The following is a 25,564-nucleotide window of genomic DNA, read 5'->3' as shown; positions in this document are numbered from 1 at the left end:
AATAGTACATGTGCAATAAAGTTGATCATGAATTGGATCTTTGGTCTAAACTATATTTATTTTTAGTCGCGCTTCAAGCCAAACCTAATTAAAATTTGACAGTTTTTGTGCCCATTTTTCGTCCATGATCATCTCTATTGTATTGGCATATGGCAAACTAAACTAATCCTTGACCAAGGTTGCACCATACATTGGTTACATTGTTGTCATATTGCTGGATCAGTTTGAGGAGGGAATAATATCCAATGGAATGAACGGCTCTTGTATTACCGCAAGCTTAGGTGCACCACTGGAGTACAAAAGAGGGTTGGAGACATGTATATTTAAGCTACACCACCCATTTGACTTGTAACGAACATGATTGTGTTCAAATCCATGGATTATGTGTCTGGATTCTATTTGAAACAAATATTAACGTGTTTGACTGTGAGGCCTGCAAAAATGATTTACACTAGTCAGAATGAACCTAGATAGATATAATAAAGGCAGTGAGATATTGTTTCCATTTTTTTCTCTTTTTTCATTGCGAAGACTGAAGAACAAGGATCTTCTTTTCATCTCTCCTTTAATCATGGTTGAAGGTGACAAATAAATAGACTGATTCTTTACTAAAATGATAATAGAAGTCAATCACCTTGTTTTATCATTTCTTGACCATATACTTTTCAATTGCATACAATGGAATTGCAACCGACTAGACAATTGTGTTTTGTATTGTACATATAAATAGCAAAATGATGATATATCATATGTTTGCAACCACACATAATATATTTTTTACAATACATGCATCACGTCAAAAAATTATAACTTTTTATAAAATCATTCATATACACTACATGTACCAAATCTAAGTAATTATTTTATCTACCATAACTTATTGGCTGGGATTAGTATATAATACTTATTCTAAATTATACTCATTCTAACCTGCAAAATAGTAGGTTAGCTTGTCGATGGGTTTGATCCATGGAGCTGTGGATTTTTCTAGTATCGGGTCCTAATCTCTCTCTCCATTTATAATATACTATCCAATTCTAGTCAATATGAGCAGAATCACATTATTCCCAGGTTTTGTGTTCTTTTTAAGCAATTCAAGTTTGCAGGTTAAGAAGCCCAATGAATGAGAATATAGCTGCTCTTCATCGTTTGCTACCTCTCTTTTCCATATTTTGTTTTGTTTCAATCAAGAAACAGAGTCTAATATTGACTCTTGCAGGTCATTATTTGATGACTAGTTTGAGGGACTTTTTTTTTTCTTTTTCTTACAAATTTACTCCAAATTTGGGACAGTTATAGAATAGGAAGGGCACTATCCCTGTCCATTTCATAATCTCACAAAACAATTAGCTGGAAAGTTGGGTTTTATTGGCTGCTTGTTTCTGACACATAAATTGGTGTTATCAAGTTCAATGGCTGAAAGTTCATTCCTCTACCCTAGTCCCAAGCCACATGAGTTCATTCCTTTGGCGAAAACTATGTGTGCTCGCACTCCAACAGTAATGACAAGCATCCAATGGACCATAGGTTATGGCAGATTGGTTAGTGCCTTCAGTGATCCATGGTTTTCTCCCATCCCCGATGAATTGTGATTTCACCATGGAAAATCTATTGCCGAAGGACACGTTAGTTGAAGGAAAAAGGAAGTGGATTCGGTGCTTATCTTCCATGCCTTGAGGGAAGATCTTGCCTTTGCATTGGCTGTGCCGGTTAATGATTTACAAGATAAACTTGGATGGAAAGATATAGGTTCATCAAGAGCAGGACTAGGGATCTCTATAATCTCTTATGATCTCGCACATCAATGACTATGGACACAATCATTTACCAAAATATATCAAAAAGTCTCTGAACCTCATATCGCATAACTGGTCTGAAAACCTACAACCATGTTGCTCAAGTTCCGAAGAAAAAGTTAGCCTATCTCTCCGTGCTTGTGCGCGGATGGTATACTTGGAAGATCGTTATCATAATATAACGGGAAGAAAATGATCGGCTTCTGAAATCTCCTAATTTATAAATTGTGCCTCACCATTTCTTTCTGACCGTAGCGCTACGTCTCTGACGTGCTCATGAAGAGTTCTTTGCCATGTAGCATAAAGAGGTTGGGTTAACTTGCAAAATTTTATCATATAGCATTAAAATCTATATGACTCATGAGATTTGTCATTATTTAATACTGGATCGATTGATTACGAAATTGTTAAAGCAAACCTCCGCCCAAACAAAATATAAAAATAAAAATAAAATTTCTTTTAGGAACTGTTTTATTCAACCTGTGATCCTCTCTATCCGTTAGTTGTCAAAGATGAAAACAAGAGTATAGAAGTAGAAAAGGTCCCTATCCTCTCATACGGACAGAGAGGGAAAAGGCCACAACCGTATAATCATTCCTCTGACTTAAATGAGCGCTCTGTCCTCCTAAAACAGACATGCCTGATAGAACTATAACTATACATTAATGAAGTGCCTTTCCTCTTAGCTCGGTTACGCCCACTACAAGTGTCGATAACGAAGTGTTCATGTAGACAACGGTACCTGCTCCTCTGTTGTATTAAACAATAGTGGACCACCTTTAAGCTCGATTCAATGCGTGCTCTCGGTCGTATCTTTTGCGCGAAAGAATGACTCACCTTCCTTCAAGATTGTCCCATGGCCGTTTCGAGATGTATGAAAACAGATGCAAGAAAGAGGTTGTAATGCTTTGAGATTGTGCAATGCAGAATCCAACTGTGGCTGTCGTGGAAGAAGAACAATCATACTTTCAACCCGAACCCATCATATTTGGCCTTCAATTCTTCTTGCTCTCTGGCTGTACCTCCTCTTCATTCAAAAACCAGCACTAATTGCGTCCTTACAAGCAAAAGTCACATGATTTCCATTCACCTTGAGATGATGTTTACAAGTTAGTGCCTGGCATTTATATGAGAGTTTGGCCCATTTGGTCCCGCAAAGTCACAAGCCTTCCAGGGGTAATTTATCCCATCTCTGTGCGAGCCAATCGTGCCATCTCCGGACTCATTTAGGGCTCGTTTGGTTCGCGGGAAAAGAAGGGGGGAAAGTGTGGTCAACGGGAAAGTAATGAGATGCCTCTTGTTTGGTTGGAGTTTTCAAAGGAGAGAGAAGGGAAAGTTGTATTCCCATGGGAATGTGATTCCCACATTTCATGGGAAAGTCTTTCCCATGAGAAACATGGGAAAGTTACTTTCCCATGAGGTGGGAATCACTCCATTTTTACTTTTTCCCAAAAAGTCCCTTCAGCATTAAAGAAGCATTAAAGAGGCATTAAAAACCTAATTTTTATTAAGGGCATAATAGGAATTATATATAACTTTCCTAGGAAAGTGGATGGCCAACCAAACATAAGCACCTTGGAAATTTGTCACTTTCCCATGGTAAACCAAACATGCCAAAAGTACTTTCCTAGGCATCCTCTTCCTAGGAATTTGTTTCCCAGGAATCATATTCCTAGGAAGGAAAATGCTTCCCGCGAACCAAACGAGCCCTTAAGGCCCTGCTCGGGAGAATCTTGCTGGATCCGGTGGGATCCGACGGGATAGCTGGACGGAGAAGGAAAGGATAGAGAGAGAGGAGGAAAAAATCTCGCGAATTGCATCCTTACAAGCAAAAGTCGCATTATTTCCATTAGCCTTTTAGATAATGCCAAGCAGGGCCCACAATTTTGTGCCTAAGCTCCTTTAGCACCATTAATAGCCAATGGCTTTTGCAAGGCTCATATTTCCCTTTGAACAGTGCCGTATTTATCTAACTACATTAGTCGATATTTTCCTTGGTTCAACTACCGGCGCGGGGAAATTATATTTGGTAGCTATAGGTTTTTGACCGCAGTCATGGAGTTAGCGAAGCCCGCAGTAACTTGATGTCCGGGGTCCGACAACTATAATAATTGATGAGACAGGCCGAAGGACGTCAATAAATATGTAAACACCTAAAATCTAGAAGGTATCCGAGTTTCTTTCATGAAATAATCACAACTGATTCTGACGTGAAAGGGACCAAGCTACAGGTTTTACTTGCATAACTAACTTATTTATAAATGATTGATTAAGATTCTGTTTTTACAGCGTACAACATCAGGTAGATCTTGTAAAGGGGCTGGTGATCCTGGTGTCATCTTCACGTTGTCATAAATAAATAGCATTTTGTTGTGATTTATTATCTGGTTTTATGCATCCATCATGAAAAATATCGGTGACTGATATCATGGACTTTGAGATGGATTCTTCTATTCGTCCGTGGAGATAAATATATGATTATTAATAAAGCTGATGAGAAAAAAAAAAATCTGCTGTTGCTTTTTGATTGCATGGGAGAAGGTTTTTTTTTTAGATTGGAGGAAGAATGGATTGAAGAAAAAGGATGGATGAAGAATAGAATGGATGGATGTTCCATCCATCCTTCCATGTATTTTGTGAAACATGGAAGAATCGATGGGAGTAATCCTCTCCTCTGCTTGGTATAGAAGGAATGAAAGAGAAGATACATAATATTTGTATTTCATTTTTACTAAACTAACCTTTGATTAAAAATTATTATTATTATTATTATTATTATTATTATTATTATCAATTTATAATACTTATATATACTAAAGAAGTAGAAAAATATATACTTATAATCTTTGTAATTTATAATATATAAAAAATTATATAAATATTTAATTTCAATTTAATTTAATTTAATAAATGGTGCTATTAATTAATTATATTTAAATTAATTTATATCTTATATCAATTATATAAATAACTAATTAATTTATAATTTAACTTAAATAGTTAATTAATTTTATATAACTAATTAACTAAAAATAGTGAATATAAATAAAAAATAAAAGAAATGTTAAGGTTTTATCAAAAAAAAATAATGAGAAGTAATCTTATCAACATAGAAACCTATCTTTACAAGCTCCATCCATCCTTCCAAATTAGAAAGGTGCAAATTAGCGAGGCATGATGGATGGGCAATTTTTTCTTTTTCATCCATCCTTCTTAAAATTTTTTGAACCAAACAATGGATAGGAGCGAGCCATCCTTTCATCCCCATTCATGCTTCTATCTCTATCCATCCTTCTTCTCATGACCCTAACCAAATACGATTAGTGATACAAGAGACTGCCTATCTTGATGCTAGTTGTTTGGCCCGAGGTATAAAGAATGGATCAAAATCCTTTCACCATAAAAAGAGGAGATCCTATTCAGAACCAATGTATTTTACATCGTATGAATCCTCTGCTTAAGGATATTTTGCAGCTGAAAAGCGTTATTTGAGCCTTCAAAGCTACATATATATATCGAGAGGGGAATAGGTCAAATACCCGTTGGTCTCTTTTTTTTTTTTTTGTAAAAATGGCATTCATATAGCTCTTACGTGGGTACAGCCTGCCAAGTCAGAATAAATAAAATGATACAAGAAAAATAGAATCTCAGTGACACTAGTCCAAATAATTTCATCGGAGTGCCGAGCAATATAGGAGGCAATACAATCTGCAACTCTGTTCGCCTCCCGATATACATGTACTGGCTGAAAGAAACTCATCCTCCTAACCAATCTACGAGTCTTCCAAATCAGTGGGTGGCCTCTACAGCAGTGTTTTACCTCTCCAATTGGCATACCTAATGGTTGCTGATGCTTATGGTCTTTCTTCACTATGGGTTTGCTTCGAGGCTTCCTCTTCTGTACCGAAAAAAAATTGGCAGCTATGTTTGCATAAACCCAAGGAACAAAGAGCGAAGCAGGGGAGGATCGCCGATTAAAAAAAAGATGGAGTGTTTGCTCTTTCCTTTCCCCCTATGCTCTGGAACTTGACATGACCAGCGCAATTTTAAAATACCAAAAAGCAACAGGATCACTGGCTGCTAAAGATGTCCAAGTCCTCTTGCCAAGTTTTTTTTTTTCTTCCTCTTTTTTTCTAAAAATAGACGGTTCCTATGCTACGAGTGCAGATACATTTAATCAAAAAAATAGTTTTTAAAATGCTCTAAACAACTCTACCTTCACAATCTGCATAGTACTCCGTAGTGGCAGGCTATATAAGAAACCACTTAGTCCGCGATTTTATTGGCCTTTATAAATACATGCTTAGCTAAAAAGACTACTTCGTTACTCACCACTGTCCAAATATCTCGAAGCAGGATATGTCCTGCTCTACCGCGCACTCGAGCCATCCTAATCCAGCTGATTACAGTGGTCGAGTCGTCCTTCAATATAATCAAGCTAGTCTGTAACACCTGTCATGCATGGCTCAAGTATGCCTAAGTCATTCGTGGCTTTGCTCCAAAAATTAAGATATCAAAGATTTTTGCCTAGCATTTAGATATCATCTGATGACTTAGGTAATAATGTATTTAGTCTTTCCTTTGTTTTTTTTATCAACCATGGATCCCGCGAATTCAGCTTTCACTCGTTTGCCGTCGTCTTCCATCAAAACAAACACACTGGGGCACAACCTTAGCCCACCCTGACGCGGGATCGCACTCACAACCTCACAGGTGAGGAAAAGGTAACAAAAAAGAGGAGGCGGGTACAAAGAAATCCATCGTAAATTGATGGAGAAGCTACATCTTACCCAAACCACCTTCATTGTAAAATAATAATTCGTTGTACCGAAGAGAATTAGCTTGGGAAATTTCACTCATGTCAGATAAATAAGATCATGCTTCGTAAGAGATTCGTTCAGTGGAAGTTTCCTACGTACTCAAGGGTCCTGATATGACGTCATAAACCCGATTCTCTGTACAACCCGTACCGTATGTCATGGACGCACGGATCGGTCGGCTCCGTGTTCCCGGTCTGCACTCCCATTTTTTTGAAATTTGAAATAGATGACAACTGATCCAATCCTCACCGTCCAAGGACACAAGATGAGCACCGTCAGTCATATCTTGAAATGATGGAGGAGTTCCCGATCAGGTGGCAGTGGGGACGATGAGAGAGCTGGCAACAATGCAGGTGATTAAAGAGGGCGGTGTAAGCGGACAAAGGGAAGGGAATGGGGAGATTAAGACAAAGGGGATATTAAAAATCACATTTAATATTTTATCAAAATTATATATCTAAAGTTTTATCTTTTTATTATTTATAAATTAGTTCAAAAAAATATTTATTTAAATTGCAGTGAGTATCTTGGATTAAGTTTGTTCTAGCATATTAGTGGACAGACATTCGTTTAAATATTTGTGCGCGGTCATTATAATTTAGGAATAAATTTATTTTTTAATTTTTTTTCTTTTTTTTTTACCACCTAACAACAATATTTAGAGCTCAACGAGATGGCCCTCTATGCCCTCTCATTCGAATTTGCTTTGAATATCTGGTTCATAACTTCAACGAAGTAAGATGCAAATTTGAAGTTAAATTGCAAAAAAAAAAAAAACTCAATTGCCCATCCAGTCTTCTTCTCTCCCATTTCCGTCTCGAGCTTGAAGTCTTTAACGGCCTATTCGACCTATCTTCTCAGTGTTCCTTACCATTGCTGTATCTATATATCTTCATTTGTCTCTCCCTATCCTAATCCTAATTTGTCAGATATTTTTATAGATTTATTTAGGAAACACGTTTTATAAAAAAATTGAGGAAAAAAAGAAATGTGGTGGTTGAAGATGGGGCCTGCATTTCAAAATTGCCCAGGGAATTTCGGTTAGGGAGGTGATGGAAGTGGTGATGCAAGCATCGGGCCTAATTGGGCTGCGGAGGAGTGAGAGACTGAGAAGAGAGAAAGAAGAAAGTAAACATGGGGCAAGTTTAACCATGTGCACATCCTCCCAAGCCTCCGATCAATCAAATCAAAATATAATCATTACTGAAAAGAAATTTAAAAGAGAAAGCAAGATTCAAAGCGGCGTGAAGTATCAGCATCACCCACTGCTCTACCACTTGCCTCCACTACTCTGACCTTCCTCCCACGTGATCACAGTCCAAAGTTTCAAGGGCACCGTAAGAAGGAGACAAAATATATTTCCATGATGCCGCTCGGAAGGCTTCTCTCATTCTGGGCTCGTTTGGTTCGCGAAAAAAGAAGGGGGAAAGTGTGGTCAACGGGAAAGTAATGAGATGCCTCTTATTTGATTGGAGTTTTCAAAGAAAAGAGAAGGAAAAGTTATATTCCCATGGGAATGTGATTCCCACATTTCATGGGAAAGTCTTTCCCATGAGAAACATGGGAAAGTTACTTTCCCATGAGGCGGGAATCACTCCATTTTTACTTTTTCCCAAAAAGTCCCTTCAGCATTAAAGAAGCATTAAAGAGGCATTAAAAATCTAATTTTTATTAAGGGCATAATAGGAATTATATATAACTTTCCTAGGAAAGTGGATGGCCAACCAAACATAAGCACCTTGGAAATTTGTCACTTTCCCATGGTCAACCAAACATGACAAAAATACTTTCCTAGGCATCCTCTTCCTAGGAATTTGTTTCCCAGGAATCATATTCCTAGGAAGGAAAATGCTTCCCGCGAACCAAACGAGCCCTCTGTGTGGCGTTCCATGCTTTCAACCCCCGCCCTCCCAAAAAAAAAGAGGCTGGCTTGGCTGCAAGGAAATGCTTTCTCGCTCTTTTTCCATTTTACAACAAAACCTTTCTGTTGAATTACCGTACGGTGTCACATATGGTTATGTTCTTCATTGATTTTTAAAGTTGTAAACAACTGCTTCACAATTTAGCATAAGAATAGGCAGCTAGTCATGTTTTAAATTCAGTATCCACAATTTTTTTAAAAGAAAAAAGTTCTCCGCTGCATATGTAGTTTATGTTGATGCACCCTTACAAATGTTTCCCTTGATATTCAAGTTATCCATCTTTTATCAAACATAAATGGCGGCTTCATGGATGCTTTTTGATAGAGAAAGTAGGCTATATTTATGTTTCTTGATGCTTTTTGATAAGTAAAAATAAAAACAGACTCAAGATATCATGTCAGGTCGAGATCACTCGTGCCTTGGTCCGCCCCCACTCATTTGCACTGCTGGATATGATCATATTTGGAAATTGCATATTTATGTATGTTCATTTGGAAAATAATATAAATATAAAAATTAAAAAAAATTTACTCATAATAGCACTGTCACGCCCCGAACCCATCACCCAGGTCCGGCACGCGACCGGCCGCATGAGCCCTAGAGCAGTGCCCTAAAGATCATGCAAGGCCTAAAAGGTACAACATTCACATATATGCCAAAACCAAAGATTGATGTAATTCAATCAAATCCAGCTACAATGTACTGATTTATTACATAATTTCAAATGTCCATAAATAAAAGATAAATTGACTTCTAACTATCTAGCAGTCTGACTCCAGATCGAGCTCACTTCTTGTCCCATCCGACAGATTCTACGAATCCAGTGCCTCTAAAAAAAAAATGGAAGTGTAGTATGAGCTTTTCCAGCCCAGTAAGAATCCCAACAGCCACACACAACAAAATCATAAAATAATCAAGTATCAAAATATATATATCATTTCATCATTTCAAAAGCTCAACAAACAACAAATATATGTAATCAGTACATATACACAAATCCTTTTTCACATTATGTGATCCATTCCCGTATTACTCAAATTCCAAAGTTTTCAAACTTTTCATTTCTGGCGTTGGACTAACCAAGATCATGTCCCAGTCCAAGACTGCACAAATCCCACGCATAAGCTCGTGGCAGCTATCCCACGCGTAAGCCCGTGGAGGCTATCCTACGCATAAGCTCGTAGAGGCTATCCCACGCGTAAGCCCGTGGAGGCTATCCTACGCATAAGCTCGTAGAGGATATCCCACGCGTAAGCCCGTGGAGGCTATCCCACGCATCAGCTCGTGGCCGCTATCCTACGCATAAGCTCGTAGAGGCTATCTTATGACAAGGTTAGTCCAACCCATATTACATGTCTAGTTTTACATGTTCAATCACATTTCCATCACATCACATATTTTCATAAATTTTCAAAAAATATGTTATTTCTTCCCAAATGAATTTATCTCAATATTTTCATTATAAACAACATGCACGCCTCATAGGTGCCGCATCAACTCATAAACAATAACAACATAATCATGAAAATATGTTGATAAAAATTCGTCTCATATGTATCATATCAACTCACAAGCAATAACATCAAAACCGTAAATAAATCCAACGATAAATCAATATATGCATAGAAGTGCTCAGATGTAGGGATTCTTACAGAAATTGTAGACTGACTCAAACACAGTCCGAATCACAACCTACGCGCTGGGGTGCTGAGTCCCCTGATCAAAACCTCCTGGCTCTGCCGACTCTTCCTCTACAACATCAATTACAAATCACAAACTAAATCATTTAATATTTAAATATTCCAAACCATAATTGATATTTACTATGGGGTCCATAACCAGATCCCCAAACATCTCAATCTCTCCAAGTCTAGGGCAGTCGGGGTGGCCCGACTCCTACCCTTGTACCACCGGCCCATGTCGTTGCCAGCCGTGGCCGCTGCCACGCCGGCGACGATGGCCGGTCCCGATGAAAAGACCAAAAGAAGGGTGGATGATAGAGAAGGGTTCTTCCTCCACCTCTTTGGTCCAAGGGCAACAGCCGGGGTGGCTGTGCCCTCACCTTCCCCACCCTCGGCCACCATTGGCCGAACCATCGCCGGCCGCCCCTGCTGCAGTCACCGGCGATGGTGGCCGGCCAAGAGAAAGAGAGAAGAAGAAGTCTCTTCCTCTTCTTCTTCTTCTTTTCCTTCTCCTCTTATTATTATTATTATTATATTCTTATTTTCCCTCCTCCTTTTTCTTCTTCTTCTTCTTCTCCTTCTTCTTCTTTCCAGCCGACACAGACCCCTCCCCCTTCCTCCATTTCTTCCACGGAAAGGCCACCGTGATGGTGGCTCGGCCCCCAACCGACGACACCCAGCCGCCGTCGCCGCCGCCGGTGGCCAACCGACGAGGGGAAGAGGAGGAGAGGATGGGATCACGAGGAAGAAGACCCCGGATCCATCTCTCCCCTTCTCCAATAAACCCTAGAAATCCCAAAATAATTCTCTCACAGTCCCGACCGACCACAATGCCATGGTTCTCGGCCAATCCCGGCGGCCGGCGGCAGCAAGATCCACAAGAGAGAGGCCGAAACAGGGGTACCCTGTTTCGGACTCTTCTCCGACCATTCACCGATCAAAACCCCCATCCAACATAGCCCTACCCCTAGCAAAGGAAGTACAAAGGACGAGCTATGCTTACCTCAGCCCGACGGGGTGCTCCGGCGACCTTTCCGGCGAGAGATGGGTGGAGAAATCCGTTAGCACAAGCACAGGTCCAAAGCTTTTTCTCCCGGTTTGTGGGGAAGGGAGGAGAGGCTTTCCGGCTTCCTCCATGGCCGGCCGGTTCACGGCTCCGGCGCTCGTCTCTTCCGGCGATCAAACCCCCCCTAACGCCGCCGCCGCTCCCTTGCACCCTCCCCCTCTTCCACGATCGTGCCTAGGGCACGATCTTAAAAGGGAGATGGGCCCGGTCTTTTCGGGCCGGCCCGTCTCTCTTTCTTTTTTTTTTTTCTTTTTTTTTCATGGGTATTACAAGCACATACGATATATAGATTTTCGATTAGCATGCCCTAGGACATTATTGTATAACCAATAATAGCATAAAATGAAGATAAACTTTATGACTTATATGTAGGAAGGTCGTGGATGTTCTAAGAATGATTTTAGGGTGCGTTTGGTTCACGACCAAAATCGAAATCAGAATCGAGCTCGAATTAGATTGACATGAAAATTGAACTTCTCATATTTTCCGATGCATTTGGTTTATGACAAAAATTAGAATCGAAATGGCCGGTTGGGATTTTTGTGAAAAATCAATTAAATAAAGTGGTATTTCTAGAAAATCAACTTTTAAACTAACCTGACAAATGGGAGTTAAATAATTGGGAAGGGCCATAATTAGGTTTTGGAGGATTGGTGCATTCCCAATGAAATAAGAATGAGACTCTCACCAATTAAAAAGCTCAAGTCGGAGTCACTTATTCTCATTTCTATTTCAAAGCCGAACTTTCGCAACCAAACACATTCCTAGCATCCATAATGAAAAAAATATACGTTATTAAAATATATGTGACTTATAGTAGTTTGGGGTTACAATGCACGAGCATCACTTCAGGATTACATCCCTTTTTAGTCTCATGTTACATAACTCCGGATTCCTTGTTGAACATTTCAGGATCAAAACTAGTGCTTGCATTGTTATTAAGCTTGACCACAGATTCATCCTAAAAACATGAAATGCTAAACATATCACCAAACCTAAACATGCAAGGACAAAATAAGCTGTCAATGCCGTGCAGGGCAATAAATTGATCCAAAGGAGGGTCGGACCTACACTGCTTTCGAGCACCCACCCGTCCTCACCAACTCAGCTGAAAACGTACGGAGCACACCATGCTGCCACCCGACCAGGATCATAAGTTTAGCTCACCATCCGGTGTAGGTACAGTTGATTTGGGTCCGGCGATCCACTCCAAGCACGCGCATGCTCGACTCTAAACCATGCAATCGATGGGACCTTGCTTAGGTTTTGGGTAATGAAGCCGATCTAACAACGCGAACAATGCCTTCTTGTACGTTTCAAAAGATAACAACGGTACAACCTCGTAAAAAGGTCCACACAAAATATGAGCTCCTGCTGCTATTCCTCTTCCAGTGATAAGACATTTAACATTTTTTAAATGAAAGTCCGGCGTGAAACAAAGGAAACTTAGAATTGGATAGATTCTAAGAATTGACACCAAACCACTCTCTGATTTCTCTTCTAATGTTGTTACAGCAACAGGAAACGAAAAGGGATAAATAATGCAAAGAAGAGGACTTCACTCTCTTATTCTAAAGTTTGAACTCAACGGATTACCACTTCCTCTGCAAGTAGATCTCCCTCTCTGCTTCCCAGCTTAACTCTGAAGACCTATCAATCCGGCCCACAACGGCACTCCTGAAGTTGAAAGCCTCTTGAGCTTGAGTGCAAGACTTCTGCATTCCAACATCGCTGAGACTGGCTCTAGACTCCACCATTAGTTCACTCAAAGGGAGCCTTTTTCTTGTCCCGGCCGGCTCTGGCCTCTGCCTCGGTGCGCTATGCGACCGGACTTTTGCCTCGAAGGACTGAGTGTTTGCCATATAACTTGGGCAAGTGGGAGCGTTTAGAAACCGGCGGAAGACTCCGTCAGCGCCGCTCAAACTCTTGGCTGGAGTCACTGGCATGTTTTGGGTGTAACTCATGTAGCGGGGGGTGCTCCGCGCTGTGGCTGAGAACCGGCATTTCTCGCCGGTGAGGCACCAGTCGCAGTCCTGGAAGTTCCGGCGGTCGGGAATGGAGATCCGGGCCGGAATCTGGCAAGGAAGAGGGGAGTAGATTGACTGGGGGGGCAGGTCGTCGGCCAGGTCCGGAACGGAGGGGCTGGTCCGGCGGGCAGATCGCGACCTGGGCCGGCCGGTGTCGATTTCGACGATCTTTGGGCTCCGGTCGAATCCAATATTGGAAGCATTGTCAAGACAAGCCGATAGTCTCCGGTTGTGGACTGATGCCAAGCGTTCACTCCTTGTATCGTCGAACCTTTCCTGTGATCGAGGCGGGAAGGGGAAGGAGTCAACTGCCGCTGTCCTATGATGCCTTGACTGGAAAAAAATGGAAATTTTAACGTACCAGATATCCCCTGGAGCGGATTTCTGGTTGAAACCTCCGGTCATTTGGAAGAAGATTGCGACACTTCTGAGCTCGAACGGTGGCCTGAGCTCTGATGAGAGCTTGCATTCTCTGAAGGGTTGCCGCTGCCTGCTTGCGAACTAGATAGCCTCGAACCAAGGCCTGCAACTTAACAAGTGCTTTGAGAGCCCGGAGAGCTTTCTTTGCCTGCAGACAAGGCAAATCCAGAGAATTAATCCCATGATGCTGAATAAATTAAAGAACAAGGTTTATCAATTGCCAAACAGGAGATGCGGAACAAGAGAAAAGAGTCATTAAGTTGCCCAACTTTATAAATTCCATTCAGAAATGGGGGACAAGAGTGAACTGGATTAAGAACACAACGAATTAAGAAATAGTAGGGAACTCCGTAATTACATGACAGAAGATAGTAGTAAGTAACAGAAATACCCCAGAGCGATCGTCAAGAATTGATGAGAACCCATTATAAATCAAATAAGGAGAAATAAAAGTGTACGATTCGCTCTTCGAACATCTAGAAGCTGGAAAGAATAGTTAAGACAGGAAGTTCAGGTTTAAATGAACAGGGAAGGATACCCATAAATATTGATTCTTGCAGTAAAATGTGTGTTCAACCAAAAAAGGTAAATGTAGTAATTGGAAATGAAATGACAACAAGAAAGAAGGGAAGGTATCAAATTCACCGAGCAATCAATCCTGTGAGCTAAAATTTCATAAGCATTTGGAATCAGATTAAATTCTAAGGATAGTAGGATTTAATAGAAAAGGCTTCTAATTATCATTACCAAATAGCCTCTGAAAGCAGTCTGGATCTTCACAGCCGCCTGCCGCTCGTGGACTCCAATAGTGGCGCCTCTCCCCTTGCTTGTGAGCCTAACCACCGCGACTGCCGCCTGTGCCGCCGCCATGGCAGCATCGGCAGCTACGGCCGTGGCCGCCGCCACTGCGATAGCATGCTTGTTCTGGTCCTTCTCAGTCTTAGCATAGATAGACCTCAACCATGCCGTGTCCGTGTCCACTGACACCGCTGTAGAAGGATTCTGGCCCACAACCACTTCGCCAAGGTCCCTAGCTGACTTCCCAAAGCTCCACCGTTTCTTCTCCCTCCTCTCTTCAGCCCCACAACTGGTGTAGTCCTTCGGCTCCTTAATCCCCTTCTTCCCGCCCAGGAGACTCCTCAGCCACCGTGTAGCCCGACCCATTTCCCGGCCGCCGGCACCTGACAAATTCCGGCCGGAATAGAGAGTAGAAGAGCTAGAAATGGGGAACTGGCTTGGAGGTTCTACAAAGAGAAGTGGTAAAGGGATGTGAATGAAATGGCCACGTAACATAAAAAACTAAGCAGAAGAATTCTCTTTTCGGGGGTTGCGGGATAAGAGCTGAAAAAAAACTCAAAAAGAGGAGAAACGGTTATAAACACTTTGAAACGAAAGGAAAATAGTAATGGAGAATGGAAAGGATGGATAGATGGGAACTTTTTTTGAACAAAAACCTGTCAACCCCTCGTGATGAACTGCATTACAAGACAAGAGGATGTCCCCGAAAGAAACAGGGCAATGTCCTTCCCACCCGGAGCCCATTCAACTATTGGGAGTTAATAGACAAAACCCATAAAGGATAGCCATTAGAAAACTCAACGTGAGCGGGAGGCAGATGAGGGAGGGAAAGAGGTTGGCAGATGGGATAGCTGGGCTCAGTCCCAGAGATATCGGAAAATGGGAAGAAGTCGAAGGGGGTATTGGGCTTTCCTTTCTTATATCTAAAGCTAATTTGCTTGGTTAAAGAGGATCTCTCTCTTAAAAAAAAAAATGGAATGACTAATTCCACTAAAAAGTGTTTTTTTGGAAGTTCAAAAAGGCGCAGGAGGAAACAGCTCATGTTTCCAAATATCCTCCACTTCTCCACAAATTTAGCAGAAGAGACAGAGAGTGTGAGAAAAGAATGAAGAACGGTCTCTTAAATGTGGAGAAATAATTGATTTCCCTACCACCCCTATTTAATTTACTAATAAAAGCTTGGGTTTTCATTAAACGGACAACGTCGCTAAACCTAAATCAAAATGGAAAACATAGTCGATTATATACTCCACTTCTCCCTTTCTCACCTCTCTGTCAAGTATCGCGTCTAGCGAGAAAGTATATTCCTCAATTCCCTTGTCAGCTGACAATCTCGTAAAGCGCCCTTACCTTTTATTCACCATAAATTCCCTCCCTCTCTCTCTCTCTCCCTCCCTCCCTCCCTTCCTTACCTTTTATTCACCATAAATTCTCTCTCTCTCCCTTAACTTTTATCCATTTCCTATTCTCTGCTACACCATCCAGCTTTTCTGCTCTGAAAGCGCTGCTTTCAAAGGCCGATATCATACAACAGAGAAAAAACGGGAGGACCGAGTACTCTCTCGTCTGCAGAGATCTTAGTACACGTCATCAAAAAGACAGTGAAATGGCGCTCGATCTCTTGCCATTACAGGCACCACCTCTCTCTTCTGTCCCAGGTGCGACCATGGAACTGGGGAAGAAGAAAAAAAAAAAGACTCTGACACACAAAAAAAAAAGCTTACTCTTTTTCTGCACTCCACTCCGACAGTTCTCTCCCTTTATCAAGCCTGTGGGAGGCTTGTGATTTGGTGAAGAGGCTATGCTACGAAGAGGAAAGGAAGGATTCTTATATGGTTTTATGACGGGAGAATGGAGATTGGTCGCTTTTCTCTGTGCTTCCTCCTCCCAGCTTCCGAAATGGAATCGATGGTTTTGGACGAAAAGGAGGGGGAATTTGAAAAAGGGAATCTCATCGCTCTCTTTCCTCTCTCTCTCTGCTTTTGTTTTTATTTCGTCTGAAATGAATGGAAAGTTTTAAATTCTTTTCACGGACAACGCGAGGCAACGTTTTTTTGTCTACAAAGCAAACCAAGGCCCATTTATTGTATCGGGCGAAAGTTCCCTCTTTCGGCCTTCCGACAGAGGAACGTCTCGATCCCCCTTCGGGTTCCACGTGTCCCTGTGCATTTATTTTATGGCCACGATCCGGAAGAGCCCCTGGATTTCGCCATATCTGCAGCGGAACCGGAATGAAAGCAGGGGTATTTTGGTATATTTGCGAGCGTCCGAGTCGTCGGCTGACAATTGACATAGAGGCCATTAAAGACCCGGCACGAGTATCTCGCCGCTCGTCTGGCAATATCCAAACGGTTTCTTATAAATATCTCTGCATTTGCGCCAAATTACCAAAACGGGACGACCGTACTGAATGAGGTTAGGTTGCGTAATTTTCTCCTAATGGCTTGCGAGCAAATTGGGGATAAACGAATAGGCCTGTTAATGAGCCGAGCTGCTCGGGCTCGGCTCGGGCTCGGCTCGGTAAAAGCTCGGCTCGGGCTCGGCTCGTTAGTGAAACAAGCCCGAGCCCGAGCCCAACATGAGGCTCGTTTACACTCGAGCTCGAGCCCGAGCAGCTCACGAGCCCAAACGAGCCCTAGTGAGTATGTGACTGTGTGAGACTCCCAGGCCCAGCCGGCGGGCCCACGCCCAGGCCCAGCCGCTCCGCCCCCTGAGCCCCTCCCGATTCGCGACTTAGCCTGTTAGCCACTTGGGTGATTGGGACTCCCACGCTCAAAGCCTCAAACGCCCAAAGGAAACCAAACGGCAAACAGCCCGAATATGATGCCCTAGTCTCCCACTCTCCGTTCTTCTCGGTTTCTCCAGAACATTTCCTAATCCCCTCCGCCTCTGGCCCTCCTTTCTTCTCGCCGTTCTCGGTTTCTTCTCCGTTCTCCTCGCCGGCTTGCCCCCAAGCCCGAAGCCGATGCCCCCTCCCCTCCGACGACGATGACGACGCCGTACACCCGATCCTAGCTCTCCGAGAAGCTTCGCCGCAACCTCCTCTCCCTTCTCCGTCCCCGATGCCGTCGCCCCCAGCGGGGAAGGCAACAAGCGTGAAGCGCCGCCGCCCCATCCGGCCGTTCCTGCGTCGAGGTCCCCCTTACCCCCTTCCTTTCATAGTGAAAGTTTCACTCCCTCCCCCGCGGCCGAGCCTCCGGCGCCTGCGGTCGACCCGCGGCCGACGCCCGTGCCGGTGGTGCTTGCGGCCGCCCCCTTCTTTCTTCTCTTCTTTCTTTTTTTCTTTATTTCCTTCGTTCTTCTCTCCTCCCGTCCTCCGACGAATTATGGGGATGGGGCGCCGGCCGCCGGGGCAGGCTCGGGCTCAGGCAAACGAGCCTCACGAGCCCGAGCCCGAGCCGGAGCTGTGCCAGGCGAGCCCGAGCCCGAGCCCAGTACAGGGCTCGGTATCGAGCCCGAGCCCGAGCTCGAGCCTAGATTTTTATGGAACGAGCCGAGCCGAGCCTGCGGTGGCTCGGGCTCGGCTCGGCTCGTTGACAGCCCTATAAACGAACGGAGGAGGTCGTTTTCGTAATTATGGAATGATGGATGGCTATATTGATTTCGGGATGTCTTCTGGCGATCCACGCGGATAGATATTGGCTAGGGTAGTTCTATATACACCCCCCCTATTGCTCAGGACACCCCCCCCAAAAACCAAAAAAAAAATACCCAAACTAACCTTTAGTGTAATTACCATATTGCCCTTGAAATTTTCTCATACACCCCCCCTTCCTCCTCCTCCGTTTCGTTTTGAAAAGAAAAAAAAAACCCCCCCTCAAACCCCCCTTAAACCCCTCGATCCATTTACATCGTTTAGGCGACCTTTGAAGGAGATTTAAGCCCCATTCGAAGCATGGACAAGCAACTAGTGATTTGGGACGAAGAATCGGCCGCAAAGGTACGTGTTCCACCTTGTTTCGAAATTTTTTTTTTTCACGGTTCGTGCTCCGTTCGGCACTGGATCGCCGAACAAAAGGCTTCTGTTCGACTGCACAGTGCCGAACAGAAGCCTTCTGTTCGGTTGAGGGTTGCCGAACAGAAGGCTTCTGTTCGGCACTGTTCAGCCGAACAGAAGGGTTCTGTTCGGCGATCCAGTGCCGAACGGAGCACTAGAGGCGGGGGGGGGGGGGGGGGGAGCTACCTCGAGATGGTCGTGGAGGCGCCGGCGAGGTGCTCGTTGCTCGGGAGATGGCCGGGGAGGTGGTTCCGGGAGAAGCCGGCGAGGTGGTCGGAGATCGGGAGAATGCCGGCGACGAGAGGGAGAAGGGGGAACGGGGGGTTTTGGGCGTTGGCGAGGTGCAATGCACCGACCGGCGACGAGAGGGAGAAGGGGGAGACGGAGGGGGTTTGGCCGCCGGCGAGGTGCTTAAGGCGAGGTTTTTTGGGCGGAAGGGAGAAGCCGGCGGGTGTTTTGGAGGGGAAGAGCGGGGTGGGGGGGGGGGGGGTTTGGGGGGTGTAGAGAGCAATTTAGGTGAGGGGGTGGGAAGGGTGGGGGGTAATTTAGGAATTTTTAATTTTTTAGGGGTGTCCTTAGCAAATGGGGGGGTATAGAGAGTATTTAATTTTTTTTTAATTTTTGGGGGGTGTCCTGAGCAATAGGGGGGGTGTATATAGAACCACCCTAGATATTGGCTACCTTGGATGGCCTTTTACTGGGTAGTTCTATATACACCCCCCCTATTGCTCAGGACACCCCCCAAAAACCAAAAAAAAATACCCAAACTAACCTTTAGTGTAATTACCATATTGCCCTTGAAATTTTCTCAGTACACCCCCCCTTCCTCCTTCCTCCTCCTCCCCATCCCCCACCTCCCCCCCTCCTCCCCTCCACCTCCCCCTCCACCTCCCCGTCCTCCTCCTCCGCCTCCCTCCTCCTCCTCCGCCACCTCCTCTCACTCCTCTTCCCCCACCTCCCCGTCCTCCTTCCTCCTCCTCCCCATCCCCCACCTCCCCGTTCTCCTTCCTCCTCCTCCCCATCCCCCACCTCCCCCCCCTCCTCCCCTCCACCTCCCCGTCCTCCCCCTCCACCTCCCCCTCCACCTCCCCGTCCTCCTCCTCCGCCTCCCCCCTCCTCCTCCGCCACCTCCTCTCACTCCTCTTCCCCCACCTCCCCGTCCTCCTTCCTCCTCCTCCCCATCCCCCACCTCCCCCTCCGCCTCCCCCCGCCTCCCCGTCCTCCTCCTCCGCCTCCCCCCTCCTCCTTCGCCGGCGAGGTGCTCGTTGCTCGGGAGATGGCCGGGGAGGTGCTTGAGGCTAGGTTTTTTGGGCGGAAGGGAGAAGCCGGCGGGTGTTTTGGATGGGAAGAGCGGGGTGGGGGGGGGTTTGGGGGGTGTAGAGAGCAATTTAGGTGAGGGGGTGGGAAGGGTGGGGGGTAATTTAGGAATTTTTAATTTTTTAGGGGTGTCCTTAGCAAATAGGGGGGTGTAGAGAGTATTTAATTTTTTTTTAATTTTTGGGGGGTGTCCTGAGCAATAGGGGGGGTGTATATAGAACCACCCCCTTTTACTACCGTAAAATTCAGCCCAACGATGATCGGAATTACGAAATTGGCCCCATTTGAATTTCCCGCTAAGATACCGAATCTTTTTAAATTTTTGAAACGGGGACATCTTTAAGGTAACAGAAGGTTCCTAGATGGTCGGAATTATGCGCCCCAGTGACCAGAATAGTCCTCTTATAAAAGCAACCCATTGCTAAAATTAAAATGTTATCTGGGGTGGTTTAGTCATTTGCTTGAGGAATCGTGTGATAAAATACTTTATCTTTGCCTTAAAATAAAACAAATCGAGGGCTGAGTGGTCTCCGCAGGGTTCAGATTCTATATTTCGCGAAAAAGAATGATTTTTTTTTCCAACATCAACCATTGGATTGCGTAATATTGCGGTAAAAAAAAAATGGAATGTTTTGAAATCTGTGCAAGACATGATCCATGGTAAAAAAGTATCAATCATTAATTTGCGATAAAGATACAACCCAAGCCAGTTTGGGAAATGGGCTAAGATGATGGCAGAGTTGTGGGCTCGGAGCACGATGGGAATGGGATGGAAGAAGGACTCCATATCATTATGGGCTCGTGCGGACATGTAAGAACTGGGACCCTGGCCCAACTTGGCTCAAATTTTCCTAAGACTGCCTTCAGTTGCATTATGATGTTGGGAGACAATACGTTGATGAATCAACAGGATAGTGTCTCAAAAAAAATAAAAATAAAAAAGAACATGATGGTGCCTAACCCGCTTTTCATAACATTGTTACGCTAGTATTTTGACCAACTTATTTTGTTTACATCTTGTGTCATCTCATAGGAGACAACAAAATCATGTGGCGGTTTGATCCATTGGCAAGTTCTAAGGTGGTTTGTTTTTATTATTATTACTATGGAAAGGGAAGGAAAATTGCCATCGAGATGTAATTAAAGTTTTTTTTTTTTTTTCCGGCATGCATACCCTCCTAAATTTTAAAATTTATATAAATACCCTTCCCAAATTGATATTTGCATGTATATCCTTATAAAAAATTTATTTTGCATGTATACATCTCTTCTTTTTTCGTATTTTGCATATGTACCAATACTATCTAATGCCGTTAAGAAATTAGCGGTTTACAATTGAAATGATTGTAATACCTTTAATGAGTAGACACGCAAAAAATATATATATATATAATTTTTTTTGTTAAATAAGGATATACATACAAATAGCAAGTTTGCAAGATATTTATGCAATTTCACATATTTAGAATGTATACACGCAAACAAAAAAAAATCTAAATTTATTTTTGTATATTTCAACTTGTTTTAATACTCCGATTGATCTAGTGCATGCTCCTCAGTAATTTTTATAAAAATATTGCTCAAAAAAAAGATAGATTCGATGATTAGAGTGAAAAAGAAAATGCACTGTATGTTGCAGTCACTTTGGCACAACTGTTATATACGAAAGTGCACTGTATGCTGCAATTCCTTTCGCCTATTTATACCCCCACATTGAGAATTGTCGTTGCACTTTTTTGGTGGCTTGGATTAGGTACAATTCTCATTTTTTTTTACAATAATATTTGGAGGGTTGCTACTGGTTGTGGCGATCGCCCATATCTTGGAAAGGGCTAGAAAAAAAATTGCCGGAAGCCTATTGTCATAGCCTTCTACATCCTGGGAGGGAGTAGGGAAAAAAAAAGAGGAAGGTAGGAGAGAGAGAACATGGAGAGTTTTGTCAGTTGTGGGATTTGATAGAAAGAAGAAAGAAGAGAAGAAAAAGGCCAAAAGAGGAGAAGAACAAAATGAAGCTATTGTTTCCACTCCAGAAAAGTGTATTCGTGTCAAACTTTTTGAAGATGAAAGTCCCAAAAAAAAATCTGTTTGCCAAGTATTGTATCTTTAATACTAATCAATTTTTTATCACTTTCAACTTTTTGAACTTTTATTTCTCTCTTATTTTCAAAAAAAAAATTAGGAATTTACTTGACCTTCCTTCAGAAAAAAGGATGCATACCAGGTATAGAAATGAGAATGAGAATAAATGACTCCTATTCCATTTGTTTGGTTAGAAAAAATTTCATTCTCATTTTGACTCTAAAGAAGAATGGAAATGCCCCAATCTCTCAAAATCTAATTCTTGCTCTACCCTAGTATTTAAATTATATTCTGATTCCGATCATGAACCAAATATATCAGTTAATTGGGTCATTCCAATGCCTATTTCAATCCATTATGGTTCCGATTCAGATTTTGAATTCAATTTTGCGAATCAAATGAGCCCTTAAGGTATTTGACAGGTTATGCACACGAATGTCAACTTCATGCATGCAAAATACATTGCGGTAAAATTAGAAAGCTGATAACGGCATGACAGCTCTCTATAACGGAGTAGCAGATCAAACAAAGCATAAGACAAATGGGCTGTGGAAAATAAGAGTACCAAAATGTTGTTGCACGTCTTCTATACGGGTTAGTTTGAAAAGCTGGCGGTTACCAGAACGAAGCAAAAGAAGAGAAATGGCTTACTTCGGCCTTCCAGAATATAGCCTCAATTGCTCCCATTACACAGCCCTGCAATAAATAATAATTTTTTTAAAAAAAAAATGTCAGGCGAATTAATGATTTTTATTTATTTATTTGGGGTGGGGAACAATTAATGATCTTATCTATTAGCAAATTCGAATCGAATTTGAGAAATCTGAAATTTAAAAGGGATTACATTACGTGAAGACAAATTATACCTAACTGCATCAATTGTCAAATTCTTATCTCTTGCAGACCTCCCCTTTGGCAGCTCTGTCTCGATAGAAGAAGGGCTTCCTTCCTGCTCCCAAATCCAACTGTTGAATGCGGAGAAAACGTTTGTAGCTTTTTTTTTTTATTTATTTAGGACTCATTTTGTTTATGGAAAAAGAAAAGAAAAATCTGTGATCAATGGAAAAATGAAAAAAACCCTGTTATTTAGTTGGATTTTTCAAATAAGAGAAATGGAAAAGTAATATTCCTGTCGAATAAGAATTCTATATTTCACAGAAGAAAAAAAATCTATGAGGGACATGAGAAAGACATTTTCCCACCGATTGAGAATTGGGATTTTTTTTTTTCAAAAAATACTATGAAGCTATAAAAAATCCGGTCTTTGCTTTATTAAAAGTATAATAGACATTTCGCATAATTTTTTTTAAAAAAAAGTTGATGCTCAACTAAAATATAAGCTACTCTTGAATGAACCATTTTTCTATTGTCAACTAAACATGCAAAAATTAATTTTCTCGGTATTATATTTCCAAAAATAGCTTTTTTTTAAAAAAATATTTCTGTCTTTTTTTTTTTTTTTTTTTTTTGCAAACCAAATGAGTTCTTATTTATAATCGGATGGCACTCACCATTGTTGGAGGCTCCACCTCGGACTGTGCCAGATTGTTAGGAATAAAGTGGCGACCCGAGCACTCCAAGCCCAAAATCGCCATGCCTTACCACTGGCTCTTGTAATGGGTCGGATCAACTCAATTTATAAACGTCAGACTGGAAGTTTCAACGCGAGCCAATCCAATTGGCTTAGGCCCTGTTTGGGAGAGCTTTTGGAGGGCCAGAAAGCACTTTCTGACCCTGCAAAAGTACTTTTAGATGAAAAACTGTGTTTGGTAAATTTTTCAAAAAGCTGTTTCAGCTTTTGCGGGAAGCTGAAAACAGCTTTTGGGAGGAAGCTCCAATTTGGAGCTTTTGGGAGGAAGCTGTTTCAGCTTTTTCGGAAAGCTATATTTTTGACAAAAATGCCCATATTAAAATAACATAATTACATAGTTTGTTCCTTTATAAACCTAAAAATCTGCTAGAGCCAAGAACCCTAGCCGTCAGACTCCCTTCCGTAAGAAAAGGTTTTTTTCTTTTCAATTTTTGTATGCATCTCTTGAACCACATTTTAGAAGAAAAAACTTTTAATCCTTTTCTATACCTTCCAAAATCAATCTATTGTTTTTTTTTTATTATCAACCTTGCGGCCCACGCTGAGGTCCTCCTCGAGCGTGGACCACGAATAAGAGCCCCTGGACCGCGGAAAATTATTTTATGAGAAATTATGAAAAATTATTATGAAAAATTATTTTATACTAATAATTATAATATTTTATACCTTTATTTTTGTATTATACTATAAATATAATATCATATTATATTATATCATAATACATTAATATGTTATATTAAATAATTTAATATTATGTTATATTATGGAAAATTAATTTATACTAATAATTATAATATTTTATACCTTTATTTTTATATTATACTATAAATATAATATCATATTATATTATATCATAATACATTAATATGTTATGTTAAATAATTTAAAATTATGTTATATTATGAAAAATTAATTTATACTAATAATTATAATATTTTATACCTTTATTATTGTATTATACTATAAATATTATATTATATTACATTACATTATAATAAATTAATATGTTATTTTAAATAATTTAATATTATGTTATATTATGAAAAATTAATTTATAATAATAATTATAATATTTTATACCTTTATTATTGTATTATACTATAAATATTGTATTATATTACATTACATTATAATACATTAATATGTTATTTTAAATAATTTAGTATTATGTTATATTATGAAAATTAATTTATACTAATAATTATAATATTTTATACTTTTATTATTGTATTATACTATAAATATAATATATATTATATTATATCATAATACATTAATATGTTATGTTAAATAATTTAATATTATGTTATATTACAAATATTAATTTATTCTAATAATTATATTACTATTATGCTATCTTAACATAATATTATTTTATATTACAATAATATTATACTATATCGTATATTTATGTATTAAGTTATGTTATATTTTATTATGTTCTGTTGTATAATACTATGCAATGTCCTTTATGGTAATTTTGTCATACAAAAGTACTTTCTCAGTTTGTTTACCAAACACAAAATAAAGTACCACAGCACTTTACGAATGTAGTTACCAAACAGCAAACAGCTTTTTATAACAGCTCTACTTCAAACAGCTCTACTTCCAACAGCTCTACTGCCAACAGCTCTCCCAAACAGGACCTTAGTCAGCAAACATCACTCAGTTCTAGTTGGGCCAATCTAATTCAATTTGATTCAACCGGAATAGTTAGGATCTGGTAAGATCACCTGGCCGCTAGGGTTAGGTTCCAGGTGGAGCACATGAGCTGGACTTGATGCTAAAAGCTAGTTCATCCCGAAATTGATATGGAATACGAGATTCCAGTGTTGGACTATCAGGTTCCACCATTTTTGGGAGAATTTTTTTTTTGCCTTCTTATTCTCTCAAAAAAAGAGAAAAAACTAAGTAGCTCAAGGCAAGTACTTAACAGAGAGCCATACGAGTCACATATTAGCCCATGTCCCAACAAACAAGATTGAGAATATATGCCGGCCCACTTTTGTTTTTATTACTGCATGATGGGCTTTGAATCTGTCTCACTGG

At 41.3% G+C, this 25,564-nt stretch overlaps 1 protein-coding gene and 1 long non-coding RNA gene across 4 annotated transcripts; both read right to left on the bottom strand.

Moving 5' to 3' along the window:
- Positions 1–9,189: 9,189 nt before the first annotated feature.
- LOC148703582 (uncharacterized) lies at positions 9,190–11,461 on the bottom strand. 2 transcript variants are annotated; one of them, XR_016413361.1, is made up of 3 exons: positions 11,224–11,461; positions 10,191–10,289; positions 9,190–9,367 (listed from the first exon to the last, which is right to left on the bottom strand). It is a non-coding gene; the product is annotated as an uncharacterized LOC148703582 (long non-coding RNA). The 2 variants fall into 2 exon arrangements; XR_015987476.1 differs by lacking the exon at positions 11,224–11,461 and having other exon boundaries at positions 10,191–11,094.
- A 1,220-nt stretch (positions 11,462–12,681) lies between these two features.
- Positions 12,682–16,670, bottom strand: LOC103713430 (protein IQ-domain 26). Of its 2 annotated transcripts, none has more exons than XM_008800359.6 (4): positions 15,188–16,670; positions 14,481–14,977; positions 13,675–13,881; positions 12,682–13,589 (listed from the first exon to the last, which is right to left on the bottom strand). In XM_008800359.6, exons 1-4 carry the CDS (start codon positions 15,273–15,275, stop codon positions 12,879–12,881), a joined length of 1,503 nt encoding a protein of 500 aa, XP_008798581.2. In that variant the 5' UTR covers positions 15,276–16,670; the 3' UTR covers positions 12,682–12,878. The 2 variants fall into 2 exon arrangements, with proteins under 2 accessions (XP_008798581.2, XP_088578718.1); XM_088722592.2 differs by having other exon boundaries at positions 16,256–16,670.
- Between the last annotated feature and the right edge of the window lie 8,894 nt (positions 16,671–25,564).

Source organism: Phoenix dactylifera, chromosome 5 (assembly GCF_051530095.1).
Source record: "Phoenix dactylifera cultivar Ajwa chromosome 5, Ajwa_hap1_PhDact_Kaust_v1.1, whole genome shotgun sequence".
NCBI classification, from domain to species: Eukaryota; Viridiplantae; Streptophyta; class Magnoliopsida; order Arecales; family Arecaceae; genus Phoenix; species Phoenix dactylifera.
The sequence above is the reverse complement of the archived record's forward strand: the minus strand, read 5'-3'. Positions and strand labels throughout refer to the sequence as shown.

Coding starts and splice junctions, on each gene's coding strand:
- LOC103713430 (XM_008800359.6), bottom strand. CDS start 15,275: ATGGGCTCCGGGTGGGAAGGACATTGCCCTGTTTCTTTCGGGGACATC. Junction 13,882..14,480: donor CTGCTTTCAGAGGCTATTTG/GTAATGATAATT, acceptor CCTTGTCTGCAG/GCAAAGAAAGCTCTCCGGGC. Junction 13,590..13,674: donor TCCGCTCCAGGGGATATCTG/GTACGTTAAAAT, acceptor CCTCGATCACAG/GAAAGGTTCGACGATACAAG.